Here is a 27,472-nt window from a genome sequence, read left to right as displayed (position 1 = left end):
ATGCTTGTTCTCAGCTGGCTGGCACAAATATCTCTACACAGGCAGGAGAATGGAGTAAAAAATTTCTGTATACTTTACCACAGAAAGCATGGTTAATGATGCTTTGATTACTATGTGTTCAGGGGGAAATTTCTCTTCCATTTCATAGACAAACCAATAATTACACATCCCAAGAGAATAATGAGGGAGTTTAGAGCTGTTTGCATGTATACGTATACAAACCTAAAATAGTAAGTAATGGATAGAGAGAGCTTAGGAAGATACATCATTTCTGTCTGCTTGTAATGTCAGCTGAGCAGATGGCTCCAGTGAGCCACTTATATGTAAAATAGCTGTTCCCCTTTCTTCTGTGAGCCTTTGGAGGTTTTCTTCCATACTTAACATATTTGTTGAATGCTATACATAGGTCTGCTAGAAAGTATTAAACTCTTGTAAGACAAGTATATGGAAAAGTATTTGATAAAAGAAAAAATATGCCTGCATAAATAAGGGTTATCTAGGATGATAACAAAAGACAAAAAAATACTGTTGTCTATGGATTGTGTGCAATGCACGGAGAGAGTTAGGTGTTTGACAATGGGATTCAACATGGGAGAACCTAAGCTGAAAGCTCCCTGCTGGCATGTGCTAGGACATTGCTGGGAGGATGGAAGGCATCCTGAAACCCTCCCTTGTCCAAGGACCTTGCTGTATGCTGCAGGAAGGTATTTCCAAACACTTGAGATCCACAGTCTAGATGTATCTGCTGAGAGTAGGCACTTTGAGCTGTTCTTTGGAGGGAAGAGTAAAGCTTGCTCTTCTTAAAAAAACTTAGAGGAGGCCCGACAGTTACAGAATGGCAATTGGCATAGCAGTCATTCTGTAAGAGCGACTTGTGGGTTCAATTTTCTCTTCACTCTAGGGACTGCCTTAAACCCCAGAGAAAAAGTTTTGCTGGATGTTTCCTGTAGAAATCATGCCACTGTATAGCTGGGACCTCAAGATGCATTGTGCAAGGGGGAGGGAATGTCATGCCATAGTGCTGTGCACAGCCATCTGAAAGGGAGGAGTACTGTTGCCTGCTCCTTGCACTGTCTGTGCAGATTATTATACAGCCTGGAGGTGAAACATAAAAACAGTTGTTAAGGCAGAGGCTGGAATTTTCCTAGGTTATTGCCCTGACCACTATGTTACTGCTTCAGGTGTTTTTAGTGATCTTGGGAATCACAACTTACCTTTTGCACAGATAACATGCTTCACGAGGAAGGTAACTAGTACCCCTTCCAGTCCCGAAAAAGTCATAGTGGGTGGAAACATTTTTTGGTTCCATTAAAGTGACTTAAACTAGCATGATGTGTCTTCATATTCTGAAGTATTTCCTTTTGACCACTTCAGGATGAAAGTGGTGTTTCTTTGTCTGATGCATCATCCCTGCGATACCATGTTCTGCCCTGTGAAGTGTGTGAGCCATAGCATTGGCAGCATGGTTTGGAAAAAAGGTAAGCATATCTGTTGTTGAGTGTATTAAAACAGATTCCAGTTTATTCTCGTGGGAATGAGCTGTTTAGTTTGTGGCCACTAACAGGAATAAGCAGTTGTTAGTATACCAATACTTTCCTACCATAGCTGCTGTGGATTATCATCTCCTGTGTTGTGCAATTTTATGCTCATTTGTATCAGGTGAAAGTCAAGCACAGAAACTGAGAGCAGAGAGCACATCTGTTGAATAGAAAGTTGCTATTTTTACATTTTCCAAACTAGAACTGCACTTTATAATATTAATGTCCCCTCTTCTTTCCCTGTCACGTTTGGAAAGATAATAGAAAACTGCATTTCCAAAGAGTAAAGAATGTAGAGTTTCAGTCTCATTCAGTTGGATTGATTTTACCATAACTCTTTTCAAGACTAAGAAGCACTTGTGATAGCTGACTGCATTGAAGCCTAATGGGTTTAATTTATGTGCAGCTGGGCTGTAACAATACTCTGTGAGCCATTCCAGCTGTGCCTCTCAACTGAATGGCTTTGTACAAGCCCCTAGTTAGTGATTAAGCTCCACACAGTAGCTTAACCTGGAGAAATTCACAGTGTTTTATGAACACTTTCTGTGCTAAATGGCAGCAACTCCTCTTCGGAGGCAAATCGATTCGCCCACAAAATGGGTTCATCAGAAGGTCTGTTAATATGCATAAAAAATATGCATGATGGAGTATAGTTGCATCTGATAGACCACCATCGTTTGCCAATTGCCATTTCACTAGATTGTGGATGTTCTGCTTGTCAAATTAATTTTGGCTGTAGTAAAAAAAATGGGCTAATATGGGCTTGTCCCACAAGGTTTGATGATGATGCCCTGACCCAAATAGTTTTTCCTTTAAAGGAAAACATTGCAACAAATGAAGGACTAACAAAGGGAAGAGGGTGATTTTTATGGCCTCATTTGGGCTGGTTTTGCCTCGTGGAGGTCGTAGAAGATTCCAGTGGTAAAAATGAAGACATTTAGAATAGATTTGTTCTAGTGAAGTCAGGTGGCCTTGCAAGGGTTTCATATTTTAAGATGGCATATCAGACGTTCTCCTCTGTAATCTTTGTGGTCCCTCCTTCAGATCCATGAGGGTTTTTTTTTCCATTTTTACAATCAGTTTTATTGCCTATACCTTCATTGAAGTTGTGGCTGGAGATGAAGTAGGTGTTGTTGGCAGCTTATGAAAAGATGTGACATGACTCTTTTAAGGTCTTATATAGTTTAGCATATTTGCATGGATGGGTCCCCACTGGTACAGTGTTGCTTAGTATAAGAACAGGCTGTATGGGACCCTACAAAAATGGGAATTAATGAGACAAAAAGTAAAAAGCTTAGAAGAAGAGCAGTCATCTATTTGTTTTTGGGAAGTCATGTAGTATCATGCATGGCTATGGAGAGCCTGGCATGGCAAGATATGTACATGACCTGGAAAAAAGCTTGGAGAAGAGAAATGTATTTTGGAGAAATATTAGGAACCCTTCCATCTTATATTTGTTACGGTTACAAGTTGTAGGCTCTCCAGTCTTGAAATTTAATTGGGTAGTGATTAAGAATGAGACACGGTTTGTTAAAATGATATCTGAAGTATATACCAAGTATTGCCTGAACTTGTTCTCACTTCTTTCTGTTACCACTGGCTGCTGTGCTGGAGCTTACAGTTTGTCATTCCTTCATCTGTCTGATGCTAGGGATTGTATGAGATGATCCCTTAAGATGTGGCCTAATGAATATGCTAAGAAAAATGGGCCTGATGTAAATGTTTGTCTTAGAAATGGCAGAGTATATTTATTTTGATTGCCTGTGATTATTTCCAACTTCTTGTTTTCCAGCTTCAAGATGGTGAAGAAACTTTTTTCCCCTTCTTGTTTCCCCTGGTATCAGAAATCCCGAAGCAGACCTTCTCTTAGTTTCCTGTTTTCTTGGCAAGGCAGCATAACCTAGTCATGTCCCCAGGGAGGTTGCCCTTGACATACTTGCAAGACTTGGGCTTGAGGAAGGGAAGCACTACAGGGTAGAGATCCTGTGGCTCTTGAGCCACATATGTTTTGCATGCAGTTCAAATGTGCCTCCCACGCTAGGTAGGACACGGGAAGAGCAGCAGTGCTGTGGCTGGCTGTGAGAGAAAGCAAGCTAGCAGGGATGGGTGAGTCCATGTTGCTGTCCCTGCAGAGTCCAGCAGCCTTCTCAGCTCAAACTTACAGAAGAGCAATGTAACTCTTGGGGAAAAATATTACTGTCTGCCTGTGGAATACCTTCTCTCCTCGCCTCTTTAAGGCTTATGGGAAATGTGTCTTGGGGTTTTTGGCTTTCTGAGGATTTTCGTATATGATTCATAAGGTTAGAGGCACTGGATATTCTAAATGGCATGGACTAGCATGATGATAATGCATATCTTCTCCTCCTGATCAATTACAGTGTTTAGAGAAAGCTGTTTTTTCAGTACTAAAATGGCTGAAATTCTCTTTTTATAAATTTAAAAAAAGCAGTAAGGGAACTTTCCTTGCAGTTTTTGTAACATTACATGTAAAAATGTACAAAGATGATAAGTACTCCTAGGTCACTTCAGTACGGGATAAAAGCCTATCTGATTTCATAGGTAATTAGAGAATTATGTCATTGTTTAAAGAGCTTAAATGATAATTAGAGGTCACACAGCCTTTGTTAGGACTAGAAACTAATTAAAAGAATGATCAGTCTCTGAGAGCTACATAGTTAAAGGCTTTAGAGTAATGGAATGCTATTTATTCTGAAAGTTTGCAGTATCACTTAGAAATTCTCAAATATGGATAACATTACTTGGATTAATTTACACTATACAAGTCATGTGTGACTCAAAATTTAACTGAAGTGTGCTGTCAGGTGGTAAACGAATTTATTTCCAATTAACAGTAATTTTGAAGAACATTTACAATACCCAAAAGTGGTTGACAGACTACTGTAGGTTCCCTCCAAAAAATATAACAATAAGTTAGAACTACAGTTCTCTGCCATTTAGAGCCCCAAAGAAGACAGCTTCATACTAGTATATCACAGCTAGATAGAATAGCCTTTATGGCAACCTCAATATATGAGCAACAAGAGTTTGTTGATCTGTTTTATTACTTTTAAATTTTATAAGCATTGTTCTTTTTAGAGGAAATTACGGCCTGCCCCACAATCAGAATGGAATTATTAAAATAGGAGATTGGCCATAACTTCAATCAGGATAAGACTCAAAATATACTTCTGTGGTTCTTACTGTGACATACGACCATGGGAAGACCTCGGAACATCACTTTCCTGTCGTTGCTTACTGAGCTGGGGGATATTTCATCTAACCACAAGCCACATCCATCCCTGTCAACTTAATGAGAGAATACACATTTAAGGAAACAAACGGAAATGGCTCTCCCTTGGGACCTAGCATTGTTAAATTGTCCCTAAGTGGTTTTAGTGCATCTGTTTATGGTTCATTCTCTGTTTCAAGCTTTAAAAAAAAGTCACTAAAATTCCTAATAAGGAAAGTCTCGGTTGGAGGAAGGAGTAAATACCAATTTTCACAGTTTGTACCATTTCGTGTAAAAAAATCAGTCATTAGTTTCATGATTCACACTTAATTGCAAGAGATGAAAATAACTTCCAAACATGATCTAAAATGTCCTAGAAGATATTCTCAGTAATTGTGTTGCAAAACTGTATTACTGAGCTGAAAAATATTAATGACAGTGAAACTTACACTACTCCATTGTTTTGACTCTTTCTTTTTGCATCTGAGTGGCAAAATAAAAGCCTCTAGATGTGCAATACTATTTTCAAAGTGTGCTGAAAGAACCCGGGGCTCAGTGTATTTGTCCCAAGGCTGGGTTTTGGGCCTCCAGCGGTCAGTGCTCTTTTGTGCTGTGTCCACGACACTGTTTATGAGGTATTTGGAGTGATTTATGAGTGTTGCTTTTAGAAATCAGATCCTCTGGTAGCCTGTATGTTTACAGGACACTTACTAATGTGCTGAAATGTAGATTGTGAGCTCTCATCATTGCTGGTATTTTCAAACTTTCAAAAAAGAACATGGTGAAGGATAGAGGAGTTACATATGTTGGTGATAAGGGAGTCATGGAAGGGAAGCAACTGCAGAGAGATTCAAGAGCATCCTAGGAGTTACAATGGCAAACTTAACCACTATGAGCGTTTTATTTTGAAGTGAAAATCGTGAAGTGAAAACTTGGCTGAATTCCAGTCCTATAGTAATAGGTGCAAGTGTTTAAATTGTTGCGAAATTACTTTAATCTTTGACATTGTTTTCCACTTCTAAAGTGCTAATGTACAGTGAAGTACAACAACAATAAGAATTTACAGGCAAAATCAGCGGCAACTAGTACCCTGGAGAGGTACAAACAACACTGCATTGCTCACTTCCACTCTCAGGCATCCATACACGCGGCTAGCACACACGTACACACACACATTCATACACATTTCCCCTGCCCAGCCCCATATTTTTACAGTCTTTCTATATACATATGAGTTTGGCTGTTCCACAGAACTTCCACAACAGCTAAATAGTTGGATGTGCACTTCCCTGGGTTTATGCGGCGCCTTCCCTGCATTCTGTTCTTGCTTCAGTAGCCTGTCTGGCAATTGACTGGGAATATGGTTAGCCCCTACACTTTGCCACTCTTGTGACATAAATCTGCCTGTTTTCCACTGACTTCCTTCTAGTGCTATACTGAGAAATTGTGCAAAGGTCCATTTCTTCACCTGGGCTAAATGTCAAACAGGTTAGCGTACAAAGAGAACAGACTGTTTAGAATCTGTTCATTCCAGTGTCATGTTTGCTCTACAGTCAGTTTTGCCATTCAGTGTGTCACAGATGGCCTCATGGTCCCCACTGCTGGAAGCTTGGCTGCCAGCAGGAACGTGTCCATTGCGCTCTGTTAAGAGATTGAAGGTAAAGAACTGGCATGGGTCCTTTTGTCTGCTGCCTTCCCGTAAGGGGCTCAGGAAAGAGCTGGAGTTTTTCCATTCCTGGAATGTGCACATCTCCATATGTGGGTGAGTGATTTTGCTCAGGTAGCCGGGGCTGGGAGATGCTGAAGATAATGTCCTCTGACTGCCACTTAGGAAACTCCCGCTATCTTCCAGTGAGTCCTTCCTGGGGTGTTCAAAGGAGCACCGATTCCAGTTCCTGTAGCTGTAGGCCCACCACCCCAGCTGCTTTCGACGGTGGCACTGGCATTTTAGGATCTGTATAAAAGCCCTCTTGAACTCTTTGCTTGAGCAAGGGTAGATGATTGGATTCAAGCAGCTGTTAAAGTAGCCAAGCCAAAAAATCACCTTGAAGATCATTTCAGGGGGCTTCAGAGCTGAAAACAGAGATCCTGTCCAGAAGAAACAAGCAGAGACAATATCTGAGATAATTGGTTTGCCTGCCTTTAGGAAGGGTAAATGTCCCATCAGATCACTCTTAGAACCTGTTTATTAAAAATCCTTATTGCATGTTGCTTTCATTTTTGGTCTTTTGGTAATAAAATGTTATTTTTGTTATTTTTAAAGCTAATAAGGAAATCATTTCCACCATCTGAAAGCTAACGGAGCACATCATAATTAATATAGAATTAAGAATTAAAAAGCAGTCCTTGTGTTTATATGTACACATCTGTTGCACTAACATCTATTGATCCCAATGAAAGACCAAACCTCCATTGTTGAAGCTGTTGCACAATGCACACATGGAATAAGGCTGTGCCTTCTCAAAGAGCTTTCGAATGTCATTTTTGAAGAAAAAGTTCTAACTGTTCTCAGGCTTCCTGGAAAGAGTGTGTTCAGACATACCTTATAACTTCCAATACATTCTCTGGCAGCTCCTAAACATCACCCCATTTATCTAGATTATTATGATAGTACAAACCTCTTGAAACCTGAAGTTAATTGTGGTGCTTCCAATATCCCAGGCATTCATAAAAATGGTGTAACCCAAACAAAGAGGTTATTTTATGAATAATTCCTCTTCCATTCACAACCAAATAATTTCCCTAAAGAGGCTGCCCAAATGAAAAACTCATACTGGGAAATCAATTTCATGTACTTTTAGTATTAAAAGCAAGCAATTGATAGCTAAATTTAGCAAATGGGGCTTTGTAAAAGAACGTATGACATTTTTTAAGCAAAACAGGCATTCAACAGTTATCCAGCTGGGAAAACACCTTTGTGTCTGGCTGAAGTAATCAAAGAGCAGGGATTCAGGAGAGAATTCTTATTTCAAGAACTGGAGTTAGATTTGAAGTGTTTTTCAAATGGAAGGCGACACTCAAGCCTGAATGTCACATCTCTGAGAAGAGCGACCTTTCACACTGGAGTGGTTTCAGATTCCCTGGGCTGTGAAAGCAGCTGAGTCAGTTCTGACTGTCAGGATGCCTTAGTGGGGAGGGATGTGATTCTAGGCATATTTCCCATCTCATAGCAATGTAGAGGCCGTGGCTTGGGCCTCAAAACTATGCAAAAGCACTTCCTAGCTTCTTGGATAAATAGCTCATATGTGCCACAGCAGATACTGCTGTTTGTAGATGACAGTGCTGGCCTGCTGCTGGCTATAGGGGTCTGAATCTTCTTAGCTCACAAGAAAGCCAAAGGGAGGTAAGTATGTATCATGCCTCACACATCCACTGCCCTCCTCTGTGTGTCAACTAGTCCCTGAGCTGGCTTAGAAGTGAAAATAAGATGCTGAGATGGCATCAGCTATCTGGAGAGACTCTTCCTTCCCCTCACTTGGGCAATAGGAGTCAGGAAAGATCCTGTGAATCCAGAATAATAGATTTTTTTCCCTGGCAGTGTTTTGGGACAGTGCCAGCTAGCACTAGCTCTACCTATTGCCTCGGAGCTAAGCAACATGCTAGTCCTTAAGGTTAAAATGGAGGTTTTAAATTACAAGGTTCATAGTATTTCTTTCATGACTCTTGCACGTTACTGACTTTTTCTCCATGTGCAAGACTCTTGTCAGTTGAACCCATGTCCCTTATTGCTTTGTTGCTGCTAATGATTTGCAGGGTTTGACAAATGCCTCTTCTCTCCATTTGATGGAGATCCTCCATCTATCCTGATTGATATTGCAGGAAGTACAGAGTACATCATGTCTAGCATCAAAGAAACCACGAATTGTATTTGATGAATTTCCAACAGATAAATCAATGCAAGCACTTCAACCATGTCTTGTGAGTGTTACATACTCTTTGATGAAAGATTCAGTGACAATTCCTGTAATTCTATGGAATAAGCCATTAAATGGGTGTCAAATTCTTATAAAGCTTTAGGAAAAGTTGATCTAAGTTTATAACTGCAGCCAAGATGAGGAAGATGCTCCAAAACCTCCCACATGCCCAGTTGCAAAGCTTTTCAGGATTCATTTTGTAAATAATTATTGCTAATATTTTCCCTTCAGTTTAGGGAAAAGAGAAACTTTGTGACTTTACAAAACAAGTAGAAAGCATGATTATGTACAACAAGGAACTTTTTGGAGCTCATACTGATAAATTTCTTAAATTGTTTTCTGGAACTCTTTTAAAATATAAATTATTTTTAGCTCTTAAAGCCCAGTAAACCTCGTGACGTGGCTAAAGAGTTCCCATTTTTTCTTATGTGTGAATGTTGAGTGAGCAGTGGTGAGTTTTTCCAGATCAGTTGGTTTGCCTTTCTCTCATACTGTAACAATTGAAAATCTACAGGACATTCCTCTACCAGATTCAAATATTTTTAGGCAGGTTAAATACGAACAGAGTAAATGCTATGGTATAGTTTTCAATAAAATAAAAAAAATAATTAAGGACGTTTACTGACAAATTTTGTGAAATTCCCTAAGGACAAATAAAATGAGCTAAGCTATAAAGAAGAAAATTGGGAACCAATGCAGATAAATGAGTTGTGCTTGCGTAATCTATATTGCACCAAATGAACCAAATATAACTACATACAGTAAAGGCTAAGAGACCAAGTAGGGAAAAAGATAAAAAGCTGAGTGCTGAAAAATGGCTAAGCTTTGTAAACTGCTTCAAGAAATGTGTTCTTTAAGAGAAAAAGGTAAGGAGCTTATGTCTATCTTTCATGATAATCTATTTTTCAAATGCCATTTGAAAAAAACGACAGCAGGCCATTTTCAGCAGCTGCAGCAAGCATTTTCGAAGCTCTTTTATATTAAAGGGCAGCAACACAAAAGAGCAGAGAATTTCCTCATAGCAACCCTGACTGACGGAGACACCTTGTGTTCAGGCCTGATTCTGGAAAAATCACTGAGCCCGAATCAAGCATTTAAAAGCTATCATGACCCTAGCTGAGTCATTAACAGAAAATCTGGAAATAGATCAGTTTGGAAAGCTATGTGGTGGTGCGATTTAAAAATAAAGATCAGCATTTCACTACAATAGTAGAAAAGTTTTGAAACTAAGAAATTCAGGAATAAGTCTCAAGGAGTTAATGAAAACATTAAACACTACCTCATTCTCCACTTTTTCCTGGTTCTGCAAACAGCACAATGCAAGTGTTGCTTGACTCTTAAATTATACACAAACTAGTAGATTAAGTTTTCACAAGAAGGTGAGGAAGTATGCTTTTCTGAACAAGGAATATTAATTTGATAAATAGGCCATTGAGTTATTGACTGGTGTGTTAATTGCTCTTCCTTCAGACTGATGTATTAAAACTGGATAGAATTCTTCTTAACTGCTCTACCCTTTCTTATATATACATATATGAGCAACTGCTCTGATCAGAGATGGATTTCATTCATTGATGAATTTTGTCTATGGTATAATGCGCTATTACTTGCTAGTTTTTTCAAAAGTCAGGTGGTAGACGATTATTCCAAGAAGGCCCTAGCAATAAGAGAGGTCGCTGCAGTCCCAGTGAGAGTAAGTTCATATATAGAAGCACGACTCATTTGCTCTCAGATAGCACTTCTCATCTGTCAGTCATCCTGACTTCATGCCATCCTCCTGATTTTACCAGTAGGCAATCTGAGCTGGGGGAAGGTAAAAGCAATCAGCTGAAGGTCATGTGCTAAATAATTTTCACCGGTAAGAAAGTTTTGGTTTTACCAGGAGGAGAACCATGAAACCTGGCATGACTCTCTTAACCACTAGAACTCACAGTGGGTAGTACAGCGCATTCAAGTAGTGTGTTTGGTGGGTTCCTGCTACCTTCACCACCACCCAAGAAGAAGCAGAATTCAGGAATATTTTCTGAGATTAACAGAAACTGGTTGACGCACGTGAGCACATACATTGCTGGCCCTGCAGAGGCTATATGCGATGACTACATGATCATAGCAAAACTCTACTTATGAAGGGATCCATGGCTAATGAAGGGATCCTCCACCACCAAAAGCTACAGGTGCTCTGAAATGTAGTAGTTTTGTAATACAACTTCCATCACGGTGAAGGAAAAAGGACTGAGGAGAGACATCACAATTCGTCTTTAAAAACATAAAAGTTACATGCAAAGAAGAAGGAAATTAAATTGTTTTCCATGTCCACAGTGGCAAATATATGAAGCACAGTGATTTGAATTGCAGCAAGACAAACAGATTATGGATTGGGAAACAATTTCTGTCTTCCAAGACAGGAAAATTCTGGAACATACTGCCTAAGAAGGGTGTAAAAATCTAACCCTGGAAGCTCTTAAAAACAGAGTAGACACACATGTACTGATTTATGTACAGCTGATCCAGCCTTTGGGTTGGAGGATGCCCTGAATGACCTCCTCAGATCCCTTCTAGTCCTACTTTCTCTGATTAACTCTGCAGAATATAACTGTTCATCAGGAAAACTTTATGGCTTAAGTTTTGGCAGCCCAGCAGAGTTTTGCATTTGCAGTACTGGAATCCCACTGACACTGTAGTCTTAGATCCCCTTGGTAAATATATCCATTATTTAGGTTGAGGATTAACTGTTAGAAAAATGGAATGTCTGAGACAGATACTTATTTGAGCACTTACTCTCTTAGGGCTATGGAAAGTTTCTGAGTTTTTGTATTCGGTCCCTCCTCACTGGGTGGAATCCCAGCCTGAGTTTTCTACAGAGCGAAGAAAAGCTGTTCTTTATAATCCAGAAGGTGGTTTAGGTGGATGTTGCTATACATGCCATGTATTTCTAAATATAGTTTAATTTGGTGACTATTAGGCAAAGCTCCACTGCCTTTCACCATATAAAGATATGAAAAATATTTTGATTAGCTTGTATATTTTTAACATTACCCTTTTCCCTACCTTATTCTTGGAATTAGCGACAATACCGTCTATTTAGCTGCACACATACTTTACCTCATAATTAACCTGTCGGGAGCAAACAACTGCGGGCTATTTTGGTACCTTGATAAAATGATAAAGCTAAGCCTACTAGACACACTCTCTAAACATCAGACTAATATTTCCTTCCCTAATCTCCAACTACGTTCCCATCACAGTCTGATAAACAGATTAAATATTTCCCTGTACTGATTTAGATTGCTTTTCAAAATGGCTGGAAAATTTTGCATATGATTATCTCCTCAGTGATTTATTTGTGATAGGGGTAGCCAGAGTAGACTTCTCTACTCAAACTGATCTCTCTCCTGATGCTTCGTGTTTAACAGCTTCATTCTAAGGGAATGTATATTTTCTATTCTCTTTTATTTTTCTGCACTAAACCATGTGATTTATTAAACATAGCACCACAATCTTACCTCTGATTGCACCTTTGACACTGATGAAGTTTTTGCAAAGCCTGTGTCCAGCACACATGGAGAACAGGAAATACTTCAGAAACTCAATACTGTGCACCCTCAATAAATTAGAAAACATTGTGGGAAACAATTTGCTGTATTAATTGTCTTCACATATTCTGCAGAATATCTGGCCAGAACATCACTGAGCCATTAAAGTTCAGAGTCCACTGGAGTCAGTGGGAGTCTTTGAAAGCCTTTGTAAAGGCTCATAAGGACTTCAGTGGACTTTGGAAGAATCCTTAAAATAGCAGGGTGAGCAGCAGGACTGGCTTAATCCCAATACTCTTAATTAAGTAAAACTCTTCACTGAAGGAAGTTTTGATGTAGCCCTCTGCAGCAGAGAAACACACGCACACACACTCACACACGCACACATACACACACACTACTCTCATATTCTTTCCTGCTCTGTTACTTTTCTTCCATCTACATACCTGCTCCTTTGCTACCTCTCACAACTGACTACTGTATTCGTACAGAAAGGAGGGTGGGAAAGTTAAGACCTTCTATTCAAGGATCCTTCATGTAATAGTTGGCGAGCTTCTTGACAAAAGTGTAATACACAGGACATGTTTGAGTTTCCACTTCCACTTTATGGAAGACGGAACTTAGCATCAAAATTAGACGTGCCAATGCAACCAACCAACCAACCAAAACCCTCCAAACTACTTCCAGGAGAAGGGAGAAAACTTGCTACTCCAGTTGTGTGCACATGCAAGGTGATCAGACACTATAGTGATTAGCTAGAGTTCGAATCTGAAAAATAACATGTAAGATAATGTTTATGAGCTAAAACTTTTAAAATTGCCTTTGATATCTCTGTCCCATTCTGCTCTGTGTGCTACTTCCAGCCACACAGAGGAAATAAACAACTATGTATAAGTGACCAACAGTTGTTTGTGATGACAGTCATTTGTGAGATACCACTGGGTTCCATTGTGTGGTTATATTTCCTCCCTTCATCCTTCATGCAAGGAATATATATATATTTATACGTGATGGGACTGAAAGCCAAGAACTTAATAGAATTACAGAATTATTGCAGTGGGAGGGGATGTTACGGGGTCTCTTGTCCAGCCCCTTGCTCAAAGCAGGGTCAACACTGCATTAGGTCCCCTGAAACCTTCCCTTCTCCAGGCTGAGGAAGCCCTGTTCCTTCACCCTCTCCTCACACAATGTGCTCCAGCCTCATAATCATTTTGATTGCCTCCACTGGACTCACTCCCGTTTACTGTTGTCTTACCCTGCATAGAATCATAGAATCATAGAATCATTGAGGTTGGAAAAGACCTCTAAGATCATCGATTCCAACCATCGACCCAACACCACCACCCACTAAACCATGTCCCTAAGTGCCTCATCTACTCGTCTTTTAAATACCTCCAGGGATGGGGACTCAACCATTTATGCATGGATGCAGTACTCCAGACACGGTCTGATGAGTGTTGCGTAAAAGGGCATAATCACTTCGTTCCGTCTACTGGCTCCGTTCCTGTTATAGAGTCATAGAATCACAGAATAGTTTGGGTTGGAAGGGACCTCTAAAGGTCATCTAGTCCAACCCCCCTGCCGTGGGCAGGGACATCTTCAACTAGATCAGGTTGCACAGCCCAATGTCCTGTAGCTTGCATTCGATAGGGACATTCGAATAGTTTTACATCCTATGTTAATGTTTGTGTGAGTCATCTTCACGGGAGAGGGTATTCTCTGTGTGTGTGTTTTCAAGAATGCCATATATTTATTATTTGTGCCCGGTGGGAGGAAAATTTTAAACTATTAATGATTTTTTAATCTAAAATTTACCACATTCTCCTTTACTGTCTGCCTTCCCTTTAATGTCTCTGCTTTTTCTTTTTCTGTCCAGGCATGTTCACTTTCCAGTTACTTATTTCCTTTCTTCCTCTTAATTTTTAAATATGTATTTCTACTCTCCTTATGTCTTACTTAGTTTTTAACTCCAACTGCTAATCTCCTTTCTAATCACTTTATGTTGTGATAACTGACTTTCCATTAATTAAACATCCATTTTTATAAGTTGTGTATTTGATATCAAGTATCTAAATTACTCATGGAATCATCAGTTCTGTTCAGAATCAAGTATTTGGTACTTAGATTAGATAATAGTTGGGCAGGAGCACTGCGAATTTCCTGGATTTAAGGAGAAAAAGTCTCTATGAATGAGTTTTGGGTTGTCAGGTGCTATGTTTTCTGTCTGTTACAAAAAAATCACATTTCAAAATCCAGTTTTGCTTAGATGTGATCCAACCTAGGGTGAGGGTATGTTTCTGTTTACTGGAACAAATACAACATTTGTTTTTATTGAAACAAAATGGTCTGGTGTAGTTTAAGTGCTTTGCTGTGTGTCAGTTGATATTCCAGTAATAGCAAACTAGCTACAATAAAATATGTCGTGAAACAATAATGGGGTAGAAGGAGAGCTTCACTGCACAGGTTTTTGTCATTGTCTTAAGATTAAAGAAAAGCCATAAAATTTGAAACTACTTGTCTGTATTCGTAACAAGTAGAAAATGAAGGATTTCAAAACTTGAAACACTGAGTGGGGATATTCTGGAGAGAAAACCACCTTCTTGTTTGAGTACTATAAAATAGAAATAGTTAGAGAATTGGTAATAAGTATTTGGAAGTTTTGTTGTAGAGTCTGGTCAAATTTAAATAGTTAAGGTAACCTTGGAAGGCAAACATATCCTCCTTCATTCAGAGGAGAGAATGATTCCATTTTGGTGCAGATTGGAATCATTCTGACTGGAGATAAATCTGAACTTTTCAACATTCTCCATAAGAGAAGATGCCAATGTTTTAAAAATCGCTGTAGTGGTCAAAAGCTTTGCAAACAAAATGATAACAAATGAGTTCTGAAACATGAAAATCAGGAAGCTTCAATAATATCAAACCCTGTCTCTCAATCTGCTCTCGAGAAGACAACTTTTGCAAAAATGGGTATTGTTTTGCAAGAAATTTGTTTTATGATGGAACTCAGCCTTCCTATGAAAAGCGACTTGATCAAATTTGTAATGTGATCAGCGAGAGACTTTCCCAGTGCTAGGCAGTAGATGGCTGCTGGTGGCCTGGCTGGGAACCTCCTCTTCTCCCCTGCAGTTCACGCTGTGACTGCTGCTGCAGCCGTAACTGCTGGTAGCTGCTAATGGCTAAGTTACAGCCACTTCTTAATGAACAGGGAAAGCTCAAATGCTACATGTATATAGATAGTAAAATTCTCCCTGTAAAAGTAATAAGCTGCCTCTGACCAGAGTTGTTATGAGTTTAGAGAATGCGGAAAGGATGTGTTTGTCTTTTATTTAAGCTTTCTGCGGCCCTTTCTACCACATGCTTAGCCAAGTCAGCGTGCCAAGGTTTTAAAGCTAATTGGATTTCTAAAGCTCCTGATCTCTTTCCTTCCAGCATTCAGTGTTTGTTTACATTCCCCTGGATTTATTTAATACAGGAAAAAAACCCACAGTTTACAAACAGTAGAGGATGAAATAGAGAGTATGGTTATAAAATTAAGAGTTGATCAAGCTGGGAGGGACTGCAGGCCTTCTGGAGAAGAGGGTTAGGATAACAGTGAAAAAAGATCTTGAGAAATAGGAAGAGCATCCAAAATCAACAGAATAAAATTCAATAAAGAAAATTAAAGGAAAGATGGTTAAATTATAACTACTACAAACCAGTAATGATGGCTAGCGTTTGGTTATGGCTTTCAAGCATGTTGGTGTCTCTGTGGGGTGCCTTGGGGTGCATATCCCAGCGGTGCCTGGGCTGCCAGGCTGGGGGACACCATGGGAATCACAGTTACCCCGCAGTCACCAACATGCTCCAGACCTGCACTCCCATGTTTGTGGGTAACTTATGTGTGTGTGTTGGGGGGAGCACTCTGCTGTTGAGGAAGGAGAAATATCAAATAAGGAATAACTGACTAGGGAATTACATTGCAGAAGATAATGTGGGAGAAATAGAAATACAAATACGATGCTGTTGCAAGTACAGTAGTTCTCATTCTTCATTATATTAATAAGTACGTTAGGTATATGTGCATGGATCTAGGCCAGCTAGTAAGAAAAGTGACCTGGTTGTGAGGAATTTATGTCCTAGAACTGACTGCCTATAGCAGTTGCGGGATTCTCTTTGCTGGAGCCTTCTGGCCCTATGGTGAGCAAATACTTGTGAAGGGTGATGAAGGTATCATTCAGCCAGTCCTCAGCCCTTGAGTCTTTCATTTCCCTTCAGGAAGGGGAGTCAAGGAATGTTGAGTCAAGGAATTCACACAGAGGTGTCTCCCCTAACTGTTCTGACAGGGTAAAAGTGGTTTATACTCATTCCTCCATCCCATTCAAACAGGGAAATAAAAGTCTGCAAACCAATACATTATTGGTATTAACTAAACTCAGTAACTGCTACCAATCTAAGGGCTGATCCTGTGTAGACAAGTTCTTAAGCAGGCAAATGAAAGTAGCAGACATACACAAATGCAGAATCTGACCATAAAGAGTACTTCCCCTTATGGATATGTTCATGAGTAAGAGCAAAGCCTAAGGAAAACATTTTCCTTGCTGTCTTGTAGGCTGAGAAAGGTTATTGTTTCTATTTTCTTATCCTAATTAAAATCCACAATTTCTTGTCATCCACACTGTCTCTCTCTGATAAAGGGTGCCTCATATTTCAGATGAACAAATCACTTCTGTGAGACCTGCATGAACTTCAATCACAATGGCTCAAATTTGAGAGCCTTTTAAAGGCTCCAAAAATAGAGATTTATCTAGAATGGCCAAAATAAAACCAGGACTTTACTTCCCTTGAAGCTTTGCTGATGGAAGTTGTAGTACAGATAGGGATTAGATCTTTTTTTTTAAAACCCAGAGTTGCTACACCTTCTTATATTACAAGCAACTGCAAAGCAGAGTAGCTCTATTTGCATTTTTAAAGGGACAGTACCTACATATTTAACCAGAGAGCTACTAACAATGGCACTCCTGGCATGGTAAGATTGTCTCTGATAGGCAGAAGTTAAGAGATAATCTGTGATTTCCAGGGGTCCTGCTCTGGTCTGCAGTCTATGACTCTCCTTCCTACAGCATCATACAAAAGATGATGTTGATGCTTAAAGCATTGAGACTTGAAAATTATTTTTAAAAACTTATGGTACAACAGACCATTTGCAAGTTGGTGTTTAGAAGAGCAATAGAAAAGACAAATAGGGGCTTTATTTGCCCAGCCCAGAAAGAGGAAGAAAGAGGAAAGCTGTAGTTTAAAAAGGAACAGTAAAAAAAAAGCAACAGGGTTAAGGTTTTTCATGCCTCATCCATAGTTGTCATATTAGCAAAAATTCCGAGTATATCTTGAATACCAAAATATGGAGATACAAGATACGGAAAATACATGAGAGATGGAAAAATTCCATCAAGCACTTACATTCTTGACACGAACCCTATATATCCTTGTATACACTAGTCTACCACCTCTCAGTCTAGAATAGCTATGACTTACACCATGGAGGGAATTCACTTGTGTTTAAATTGTGTTGCCCTCACATAAATATGATAAAATCAAGATCAATTTTAGTAAGAATCTTGTTTGGTACTCTAAAACTGACAGTAGATAGGGACAGAAACATGATATTATTGTTGTTATTATTTTGTCCAAAAGAGTTAGACTTTTGCAGATTGCTAACTAGAAAGAATATGGGCCAAGCTTATGCTTGTTTTGAAAGGATTAGCTGATTAAGGGAGTCTAGAAAAGCTAATCTAAATCTGCTGACATTTCATTTATTATACTTAAATATCTTCAGTGACTGGGCATGCTTTGGTGTCTTTTTCTCCCCTTCTTGCTTCTGACTTATAACTGAGACAATCTGTCTTGGACATGGTTAGTAAATAATAGGACTCCAGCATGGAATTGAATAACACAGCTACAAAGATATTGTATGAATTTCCATTATATTTTTTCCCTTTTGTTATTTAGAGACTGATGGTTATTGCTTTTCAGTTTCCAGGTATCACTTGAAAGCCCATCAAAATAGCTCAAAGTCTTGCAATGGGCTATGGAGGAGGACTTTAGTGAAGATACTAAAATACCCATCACTTTTTGTTCATGTCTGTATTTCACAGATAGATACACTAAAGAACATGCAGCTGAGATCCTGAGGTGTGGCCTTGATGCTTTAGGACCATTTCCACATGTATAACTTTACTCAGTGCTTTCATCATGACTACCAACCTGAGCAATAGCACATATGTTTGCAAATGCCTTTGGAATAAGTATCTTGTGTCCACTGCCTTGCTGGATGCTGGATGCTGAAAGCAGTGTTTCCTCTGAAATTATCACTTCTCTCCTGTCTTTGATTTCAGTAGTTTTGAGATTTCCTATTACTGCCCAGTGGCTGAGTCCTGAATTTTTTTTTCCTTGGAGCTTTCTGATCACCTGAGATAGGAGTTACTGCCATCTCTGAGGCTGAATAGTCACCATGGGTTGATTTCTTTGTATTTTTTCTGTATTGCTTTGCGTATTTGCTTTGGTAAGACTGTATGCTTTAAGATTTCCCTTTGTTCCTCTGACCTGCAAATCAAAAGCCTGCATAGGAAGTATCCCAGAATTTGTGCAGTTTCATCTGCTTTGATAACAAACAACTTTGTTCTAAAAAACAGAAGTCTGTAAGTAACTGATAATTGGCATCCTTTGCAAACCAAATAGCTTAAACTAGGGCTTAAGGGAGGCTATTTTAGTAGTAAAATGAATCATCTTGAAATAATCTAGTCCTCCACGTGTGACAAAACATGCTGTACTGATCACGAAATGACCTTATGATGTTTAGTTTTACAGGAATTGGCTAGAAAATAGGAGGAGCAGGTTCCTGCTATCATCTGTGCAATTGAACGTTGTACCAGAGATTGACCTGCAAGTGGGCAGAGAGTCAGATTGCCACATGTATCATTAATTTGTCCAAATTCTGTATAACTATTAACTTGAGGGCATCAAATCTAGAGAGCTAGGCTAGTTAGAGAGGGGAAGAGGGGGCAAGACCAAAACGAGATGAAAAACAAACCAGGCCTAAAGCCTTGCAGAAAGCAGAATCCACTTGCATTGACAGCACTGGACCTAATGCCTTGAAGTGTTTCCCATGGGAAACTAAGTGGCCTAATTTGGTATTCTTGGTTCAGAGGTGCAGAAGTTGGCCTGATGTAACATAAATCTACATACTGTACTTGAATAACATTTTATTTTAAGAATAATTTTGTATTGGCTGACCTGTAGCATGCAGAATATTTTTATGTTCTTTTTTATTATTTTATAGAGACGTTTCAAAAGCTTCATACATAAGGATAATCAAAACAGTTGTACTTCATTATGAGGCTCTTGGGATCTTAGCCCACTGCCAGTTAAGTTAGAAGAATTTTGTTTCTGACTTCAGTGGATAAGATCACAGGTTTTGTGGGAGCAGAGGGAGTTAGGCACTGAACTAGGAAGTGAATAATGCTCTGCTGATCTCCACTGGAGTTAAGCAATAGGCTGGGGAAGTTAATATGCTTTGGTTAAAGTACTAGAAGTGGTGAGTTTTCCCTTTGCAGGGGGGGTGCATGTGTGTGTCTGGGAGAAGACTGGCAAGCCCACTCTGATATCTCAATTAACAGGAATGAGACTAAACTTTTACCTAGTAGCCAGGGGGAAACATATTATCCTTCATTTTGGATTCATTTTTTTAATAAAGGTATTGGCATAAAATTGGATATTCCTTTGTTTAAAAGAGGGAGTTTTAATGAGTGTTACCTTATTTCTGCAGGACTCTAGTCTTTAGGTAGAAATCATCTATTTTACTCAGCATTTTTCAGCAATGCATATTTAATATAGTCCTGATGCCTAAGAAAGGATTTGTATGAGGGGAAAGAAAAGAAACATTTATTTTAAAGAAGCAAGATACTTACTCTTCAAAGCTGAGTCACTGAATTTATGACACAAGAAGTTGTCTCAAAGACACATATGTCTTCATTTTATTTTTTATGCTTTGCCACAAATAATTTTGAGTGGCAAGACAACTGTTTACAAAACCATGGAGCATTTATGAATGTGCGCAACAAGGATATTCTGTAGCTCTATTGCGCTCTGGAAAGAATATCTGGTAGCTACTCAAATAAAAACAAATTCTCACATGATTCTCTTTGATACGAGTTTTGCTGCTTCATCAGGTGCTTAACACTGAAGGCAGCATGGTTCAGTCCTACAAAAAGAGATTGTGGGTCATTCTTCATGCTGATCATTTCGTGATGCTCAGTACATCATAGTGTCAGTGCTGTAATTCCTCTCTGTACCTGTATACAGAGCTCTGTCAGAGAGCTTTCCTTGCAAAGCCTTTTGATTCTTGCTTGAAAAACATTCTGTAAATGTTAATATTATTTCTTTTCCTTTGTTGTGGAATATTTATTCAAGCAATATCTCTGCTTTCAGCACCGCGTCAGTTCCCAATATATATCTGCCACCTGATGCAATAATCCTTTGTCTGGGATATCAAAATGGGTAGCTGCGGAATATATTGAAATGCCAGAGTGGAAGAATTTTAATTTTGCCTGGAAAACTAGTAGCAGAGCTGAGAACACTTTTAACATGAAGGAAACTCCTTGCCGTATAAGCAGATTTGTTAAGACATGATTTTGAGGTGTTGCAGAAATAACGTTTACCGATTGTCAAATGTTTTGTGGTTGGATCCTCAGAAATCCAGAGCTGCTCTGCTAACACCGTTCTGCAGAGTCATGGCATTACTGAGTGAAACAGGGAGCAAAAAAAATAGTAGAGATGCGGATGTGAGGATATGATTTTGGTTAATAGTGCAAATATAAGGTGTGAAAAATACAGGCTAAGGAAGAAGCCTATCCTTCCAGTGTAGTGAAGGTAAGTATCTTGTCTGGACTCAGTAGCAGAAAACGTATTGCAGTTTGCAGTCCTGCACTGATGAGCGAGTGGGTTGTGATTAAAGCACCCCAGGGCACCTATGGAGAGTTTTGTAAATCATCAGTACCTTTTGGATTCTATGGTTTGCCTATCACTGAAATTGATTTCATACCATTGTGTGCTTTTTGTAAGGGTTCATAATAGCATTTCATTTAATTTCGTGACTTCAAGACACAAAGCAAAAGATTTCTGGTATAAAGAATGTAGCACACAGCAAGTTCCTTAAGAAGTCTTTCTCCACTGCTCTACCCTCTCCTCCAGTTAAGAATGGCTGCACTATGCGTGTCAGGAAAAGGTCTTTTCCCCACCTGTTTTAGTGAGCAATGCTTTAGTCATGCCTAACATCATTAATTAACTTTGCACTGATACACAGAGATGAAAAGTACAAGGTTCTGCAATCTGCTGAATAAATTAAAAAAAGAGATCAGGGACAAGGAACAAAACCAGCCCTATTTCTAGTCAGCAAAACAAAGGGAAAGTACCGACTATTTAAATGCATTTGGATACTAGATTAGAAACTATGTATACCTTTTTTCCCCCCTTTCTTAGACTAAAGGCTGTCACTTAAGAGTTGGGCCCCTGAAAGGATTTCTAGACAGAGGACAGGAGAGCCAGCAGTCTATATTGCAACGCCAAGACGCTGATTTTTTCACTCTTCTAACTGACACAATGGCAACTCTTTCTGAATCTCGTCTTTGTGGGGCACCAGGCGCTCACAGCACTGAAGCGAGCGTGTTGGGGGTTACAGACACTCAGTCTGTGTTGAGTCAGAGCCCACAGCAGTGGGTTTAGCCCTTCAGGCCACCCAGCACCTCTGCCAGTACACAGTGTGCTGTGGTGGAGGCTTTCAGCCTGTCACCTCACTGATGCCTTGGACACAATTTATATGAGAGATAAAATCGTGTTGTGACAAGCAATAAATTCTCCACTCAGGTGTCTTAAGCAACGACTCATTAAACCTCCCAGGAAAGAACAGGAGCTTTGAAATAACTTCTCAAAGGGAAAACTGACACTCTTTCAAGGAACTTAATTGTTTCTCACATTTCTTCTGCCCTGTGACCATAATGTTTTTAATGGACTGGTCTGCATCTGTGTTCGTTGAACAGTATCAGTAGCTATACTGGCTTCTGCTAGCTAAGGGTATGCTCTGCTGCATGCACATTTGGTTTTTTTCTCCAAAGTTCCTTCAATAATTCAAAATCAAGGAGGGAATCTACTTTATCAGAGGATCATGACCTACTAGCTACATACCTAGTACTACTACTGGTACCATACGGTAAAAATATATTTCTATCCACCAGTATGTATTTTTGCAATAGTAGGAAACTTGCTCTATGTTATAAACTTCCTTTAAGAGCCAGCACAAGGACTTAAACTTCAGTAGCCAAAGAGAACTTTGCTCACAATTTTCCTTCTGTTTGGAATTTTTCACATCCTTAACATTAGCTTTATGCAGATCTTGAATCGTTAAGATTTTTAAGTTTATGATACAATAAACTAGAGATTCTGGAGTTGCCCTGCAATAGCTTAAGTAGTTGTCTTGCAGTAAAGATTCTAGTCTAAATGATGTTACACATTCACTGAAATTATAATTTTATAACACTTCACCAGGACCAGGTTGCTGAACTCAGTTTAGTTTTCTACAACAGTCTAAAAATACTCGCTTACCACTCAATTAGAAATGTTTTGGTAGGGTAACTAAGTAAACATGAATACAGAACACTAATAAAGGCTTTTTCTCTCTTTTCTTTTTCTATCTCTTTCCATATTTAGGCTGCCAGATTGTCTGTGTCTCAGAGAAATGAATTTTGGACAGATATTTTTGAGAGCTTAGTAATTCAATGTCTTGAGATATTCCACTTCAGAGGTAGTGCTAGTATTAAAGACAATACAAGCAAATTTCACAAGGACTTGGGAACAGAGCAATGTGTTAAGGCTACATCAAATGCTTTAATAATATTTTAAAGTTGAAAGAGAACAAAGTGGCTGCCCAAAGCTCACATGGCAATCTTCTGAAATGCCTGAACTAAGACCTATTGAAACCAATGAGAACCTTTCTGTGGGGATCAGGGGGCTTTGTGTGTTTGCTTTTGGGATTTGATCAGTCACATTTGAACTGAGAACTAGAACTTTTTCAGCTTCCCAAAGCTCAGGGGAGTTTTGCACCTCATCATTAGATCAGGTTCATTTCCATTTAAGTCACCTAATAATGCCAGAAGACCTACTGTATTATAGACTGAACATCTAACAGTAAACTAAACCAAGAACATTTCAGTGCTGAAACTCTTTTTGTGTTCTTATCTAGGATTTTTGTTAAAGCATCCTATAAGAATGTTTCTGAAACCTAATTCAATTCAAACAGCGACCATAAAGGGGGATTTAATATATAAACTCTGAAGATATTGTCCCCTGATTTGACATCTGCCCCATCACTGAGAAGGACTACCAGATGAGCAGACTTTCTGCAGGCTGCACACTTTACGAAGTTTCAGCATGACTCTGAAAAAGCCACATCAGAAGTAAATTACTTTCATTTCCCTTCCTTCCATCTGTTCACGGCAGTTCTCAAAATGATAGCTACTTACCATTCATCTGATTTTTTCTATGACATTTTTGTAGTAAACAACTAACCCTCTTCCTCCCCCTCCCCTCGCAATCCCTTCATTACCAACTTACCTAGTGGCAGGACAATGAAGAAAGGTAGCCAGCACAAGATAAACATGCCAACCACAATTCCCAACGTCTTGGCTGCCTTCTTTTCTCTAGAGAATTTAAAAAGTTTGAAAGCTAAGGAGTTCCTGGGATTGTGACCCTTGGATTTGGTGCTGTTTAATGTGTCCTCATGAATGTTCCTGTAATGAATCCGTAAAGTCAGCTCCTTGGAGTTGGACATTTCTTTCATAACCCCAGCTTCCAGGTTTTTAGTAGTCCTTTTTGCCACTATGTAGACCCGACAGTACATCACGAGGATGACAATTAAAGGAATGTAAAATGACCCCAAGGAAGAAAACAAAGCATAGAATGGTTCTTCAGTGATACGGCACTCTTTATCGTCCTTGGGTGCTGGTTCTTTCCAGCCCAAAAGAGGCCCAATAGAAATCACCATGGAAAGGACCCAGACACCTAGGAGAGCTAAAATTGCCCTTCTTCTTGTTACCAAAGTTGGATACTGGAGAGAATAACGTACCCCTATATATCTATCTATAGAAATTGCACATAGACTTAAAATAGAAGCTGTACAGCATAGCACATCAACTGCTGCCCAGATATCACAAAATATCCTCCCCAAAACCCAGTAGCCAAGGATTTCCAGTGTAGCAGAGAATGGAAGGACAGTGAAACTCAGCAACAAATCTGCTATTGCGAGGTTAATTATGAAATAGTTTGTAGGGATTCTTAAATGTCTATTGCAAGCAACAGAGAGAATTACCAAGATATTACCTATAATAGCAAAGAGTATAAAGGCACCTAGGATAAGCCCCACAATTATCGCCCTACTGATATCCAAAGCAGGTGAATCCAGATTGCTTGCTGTCTCATTGGAGTTGTTTGCAGAAAGATTGCCATTATTTAGTGCAGGCACTTTCAAATATCCAGGTATTGATGAATTGGATTTATCGCCAAGGTAGGTATTCATCTTAAAAATCATCCTCCATAGCAAGTTATGATTGGATCCCTTGCATGACACGCAGATGGTTTGAGTTCAGCTGAAAGTTATCTCTCTACCCAAGAAGTTGCTGCAAAGCACCGGCCAGTTTTAGATTGAGAACTCATCTTCCCAGCAAGCTGTCAGCTATGAGCACGTAAAACTTGCACAGTATGAAGTCCTCTGAAGCCTGTCAGAAATAATAGGCTGTTCAAACTTGCTTAATTTCTCATACGAACACGTTTAAACAGAAATTAGCAGGCAGAAGTCTTGGCTGGAGCTCGAAAGTAGCTGTTTCGATCATGATGTCCCTGAAATAAAAGACAGGTTTACTGTTTTCCCTTGTGCATTTGTGGTTCTGTTGGAAGGATGCCCCTGTCTAGCTGCTGTGACATGCGTCTCCAGGAAGGGTTTGTCAGCATTTAGGCAGCTCTGCATGAACTGGCTGCCTGTGCTCACGCTGCCTGTGCTAGTGACATCACCGCGGCCAGCCCCGTCACAGCGCTAGAGGGCAATGCAGTTCAAGTTAAAACTTCCATATCAAAGTCTGAAAGCTAACAAATGGAATATATCAATCTTAATTAAAGCATTTGCCACACAAATCTGGATTGGAAACCTTTAAAAAAACAGTTTTATTATCTGAGAAAAATATACTCGGTGGGATGTGGTGAAAAAAGCAATTTCAGTACAAAACGATCTAGCGCCCTTTGCCTTTTGCTCACCAAGGACATGTATTTGAGTTTACTTTGTAATCGAAGTGAATCACATGCCATTTTAGAGAACTAATCATCTCCCACCTTCTAAGGACAAATAGGTGGGTTCCAAAAATCCCTAGTTTATTCATAGATTCAGTATTTAATGGTCACATAAAAACATACATGGAGTAGTTTGTTTCTAATTGTAAACTTTCTGTTAATAATGAAAAAGTAACAGATGATCAAAATCAAAATCTCTATTAAGTTCTTTATGTTTGTTCTATACTCCTGTGTACCGGGAGTATCTATGGCTTCTCTTTTCTAGCCAGATAACTTTTCTAAGCATAGGTGCATTGTGAATCCCAGCCGTGAACGGAGCTGAGCACCCTTACCCACAGCCAAAGTGAAGGCAGTGAAAAGTATTTAGTAGTCTTTTCAAAGTACTCTTTATGCTTAAGTATGTTCCTATATCTTTGCTAAGGGCTGTGAGATCACTGAGACTGTTGTTAACTCATTGTAGCTCTGGGAAAAGACCTACAGTATCCTATAAAGGAAAAAATAAGTAACAACTGATTTATTTTTTAGATAATAGCCTTTAATGTTGAAAACAGTGGTTTCTTGGTTTCTTCATTTTGTGTAGCTTTGGGTCACCAGGTGGGGAGAAATCTCAGATCTTTATAGCTCGGTGCCATTAAAAACAAAAAGTGAAAGATTAGCTGAACATATAACTGCCAAAATACTGTTCTCAACTTTCTGTCATCAGATTATGTCCTACAGCTGTTGTCTGCAGTACTCTGGGTTACTGTATATTGATTTTCCTGTTACAAAATGTACTGCGTTTAAAATAAAAGGTTCATTTTTAATAAGGCAGCTATGGCTGAAAGTTACAGCTCAGTGCTGGTTTTAAGGACAAACCATGTAAACAAAAGCTCTGGTTGAATTTTATTTGAGGAGTGGATGGCAGATGTTTGTATAGCCCTTCCCAACTGCAGGGACTATAGCAAAGCACTATCGTTCAAAAACTTTTCTTTGAAACATTTACAAGAATGACATGATAACATGTCATGGAGTCACTGAAGGGAAGAGGAACAAATACTCAATTTATGAGCTTAGCTCAGCTTTTCTGCCTCTGCTGTCTCCAAGGCAGAGCTTTCATTGCTAATAAAAGCAGTTAGCAGCCTTTGATTTTGGACATACATCCTTCACACTTACCATTCTCGCTGGACTCCATGTAACCACTCTCAGCTTTGTTTGTGATTTCTGATTTTGTTTCTCTGCCTTGTCTGTTTAAACCGTGAATTCCTCAAGGTAGGGGCTCTCTCCTATTGTGAAGATGCAGACACAGCTGTTGGGAGGTGTGATTACAGCTGTGTGCAGCCAGGGCATCTGACTCGGTACCACCATAGTCGAGTTGTGGTAGCGCAGAGGGCAGCAGGAGTAGCTGCTTGCCTGGGCGTCCTGGTGGGATCACATAGCCTACAGTGAAGCCTGCATCTTCCCACTCCTGGTGCTTGAGCGAAATTGATTAAAGCTAGTTTGATTGGATCATTAGGTCCAGATATAATGATGTTTCAGCCTTTGGCATGTAAGAAAGTATGTTCACTGCAAAATGTGGAGAGGTTGGATAAGAAAAGATCAGTGAGGGAGTAAACTGGTCTACTTCAGTTTTTTCGCTGGCAACGTGTGGGGCATGCCCAGCCTGCAAAGAGTAACAGGGTGGCCTGTAACTCCTCTCTGGCTTCAGCCACGCCACATTAGGATTTTGTAGCCCCGAGGAACCAGATCTTTCAATAGCCTTTCAACAGCCACTTCCAGGAGTCAGCTGGTTCCAGCTTGCTGGCAAGGTCCAGGACACTGTGCCAACAGCAGCGGCAGGAAAAGGCAGAAGGGAGGGGAATAGGGATTCTGACTGGTTGTGGTTGGACTAAAACACATGCTTTTTTGCTCAGT

General features: G+C 39.5%; 1 protein-coding gene across 1 annotated transcript; it reads right to left on the bottom strand.

The window, feature by feature from the left end:
• Nucleotides 1–5,737: 5,737 nt before the first annotated feature.
• Nucleotides 5,738–25,236, bottom strand: LOC143166083 (alpha-1B adrenergic receptor-like). The gene is made up of 2 exons (XM_076350151.1): nucleotides 23,858–25,236; nucleotides 5,738–6,855 (listed from the first exon to the last, which is right to left on the bottom strand). Exons 1-2 carry the CDS (start codon nucleotides 24,828–24,830, stop codon nucleotides 6,293–6,295), a joined length of 1,536 nt encoding a protein of 511 aa, XP_076206266.1. The 5' UTR covers nucleotides 24,831–25,236; the 3' UTR covers nucleotides 5,738–6,292.
• Between the last annotated feature and the right edge of the window lie 2,236 nt (nucleotides 25,237–27,472).

This window comes from Aptenodytes patagonicus, chromosome 12 (assembly GCF_965638725.1).
Source record: "Aptenodytes patagonicus chromosome 12, bAptPat1.pri.cur, whole genome shotgun sequence".
NCBI classification, from domain to species: domain Eukaryota; kingdom Metazoa; phylum Chordata; class Aves; order Sphenisciformes; family Spheniscidae; genus Aptenodytes; species Aptenodytes patagonicus.
This window is presented reverse-complemented; position numbering and strand designations above follow the sequence as displayed.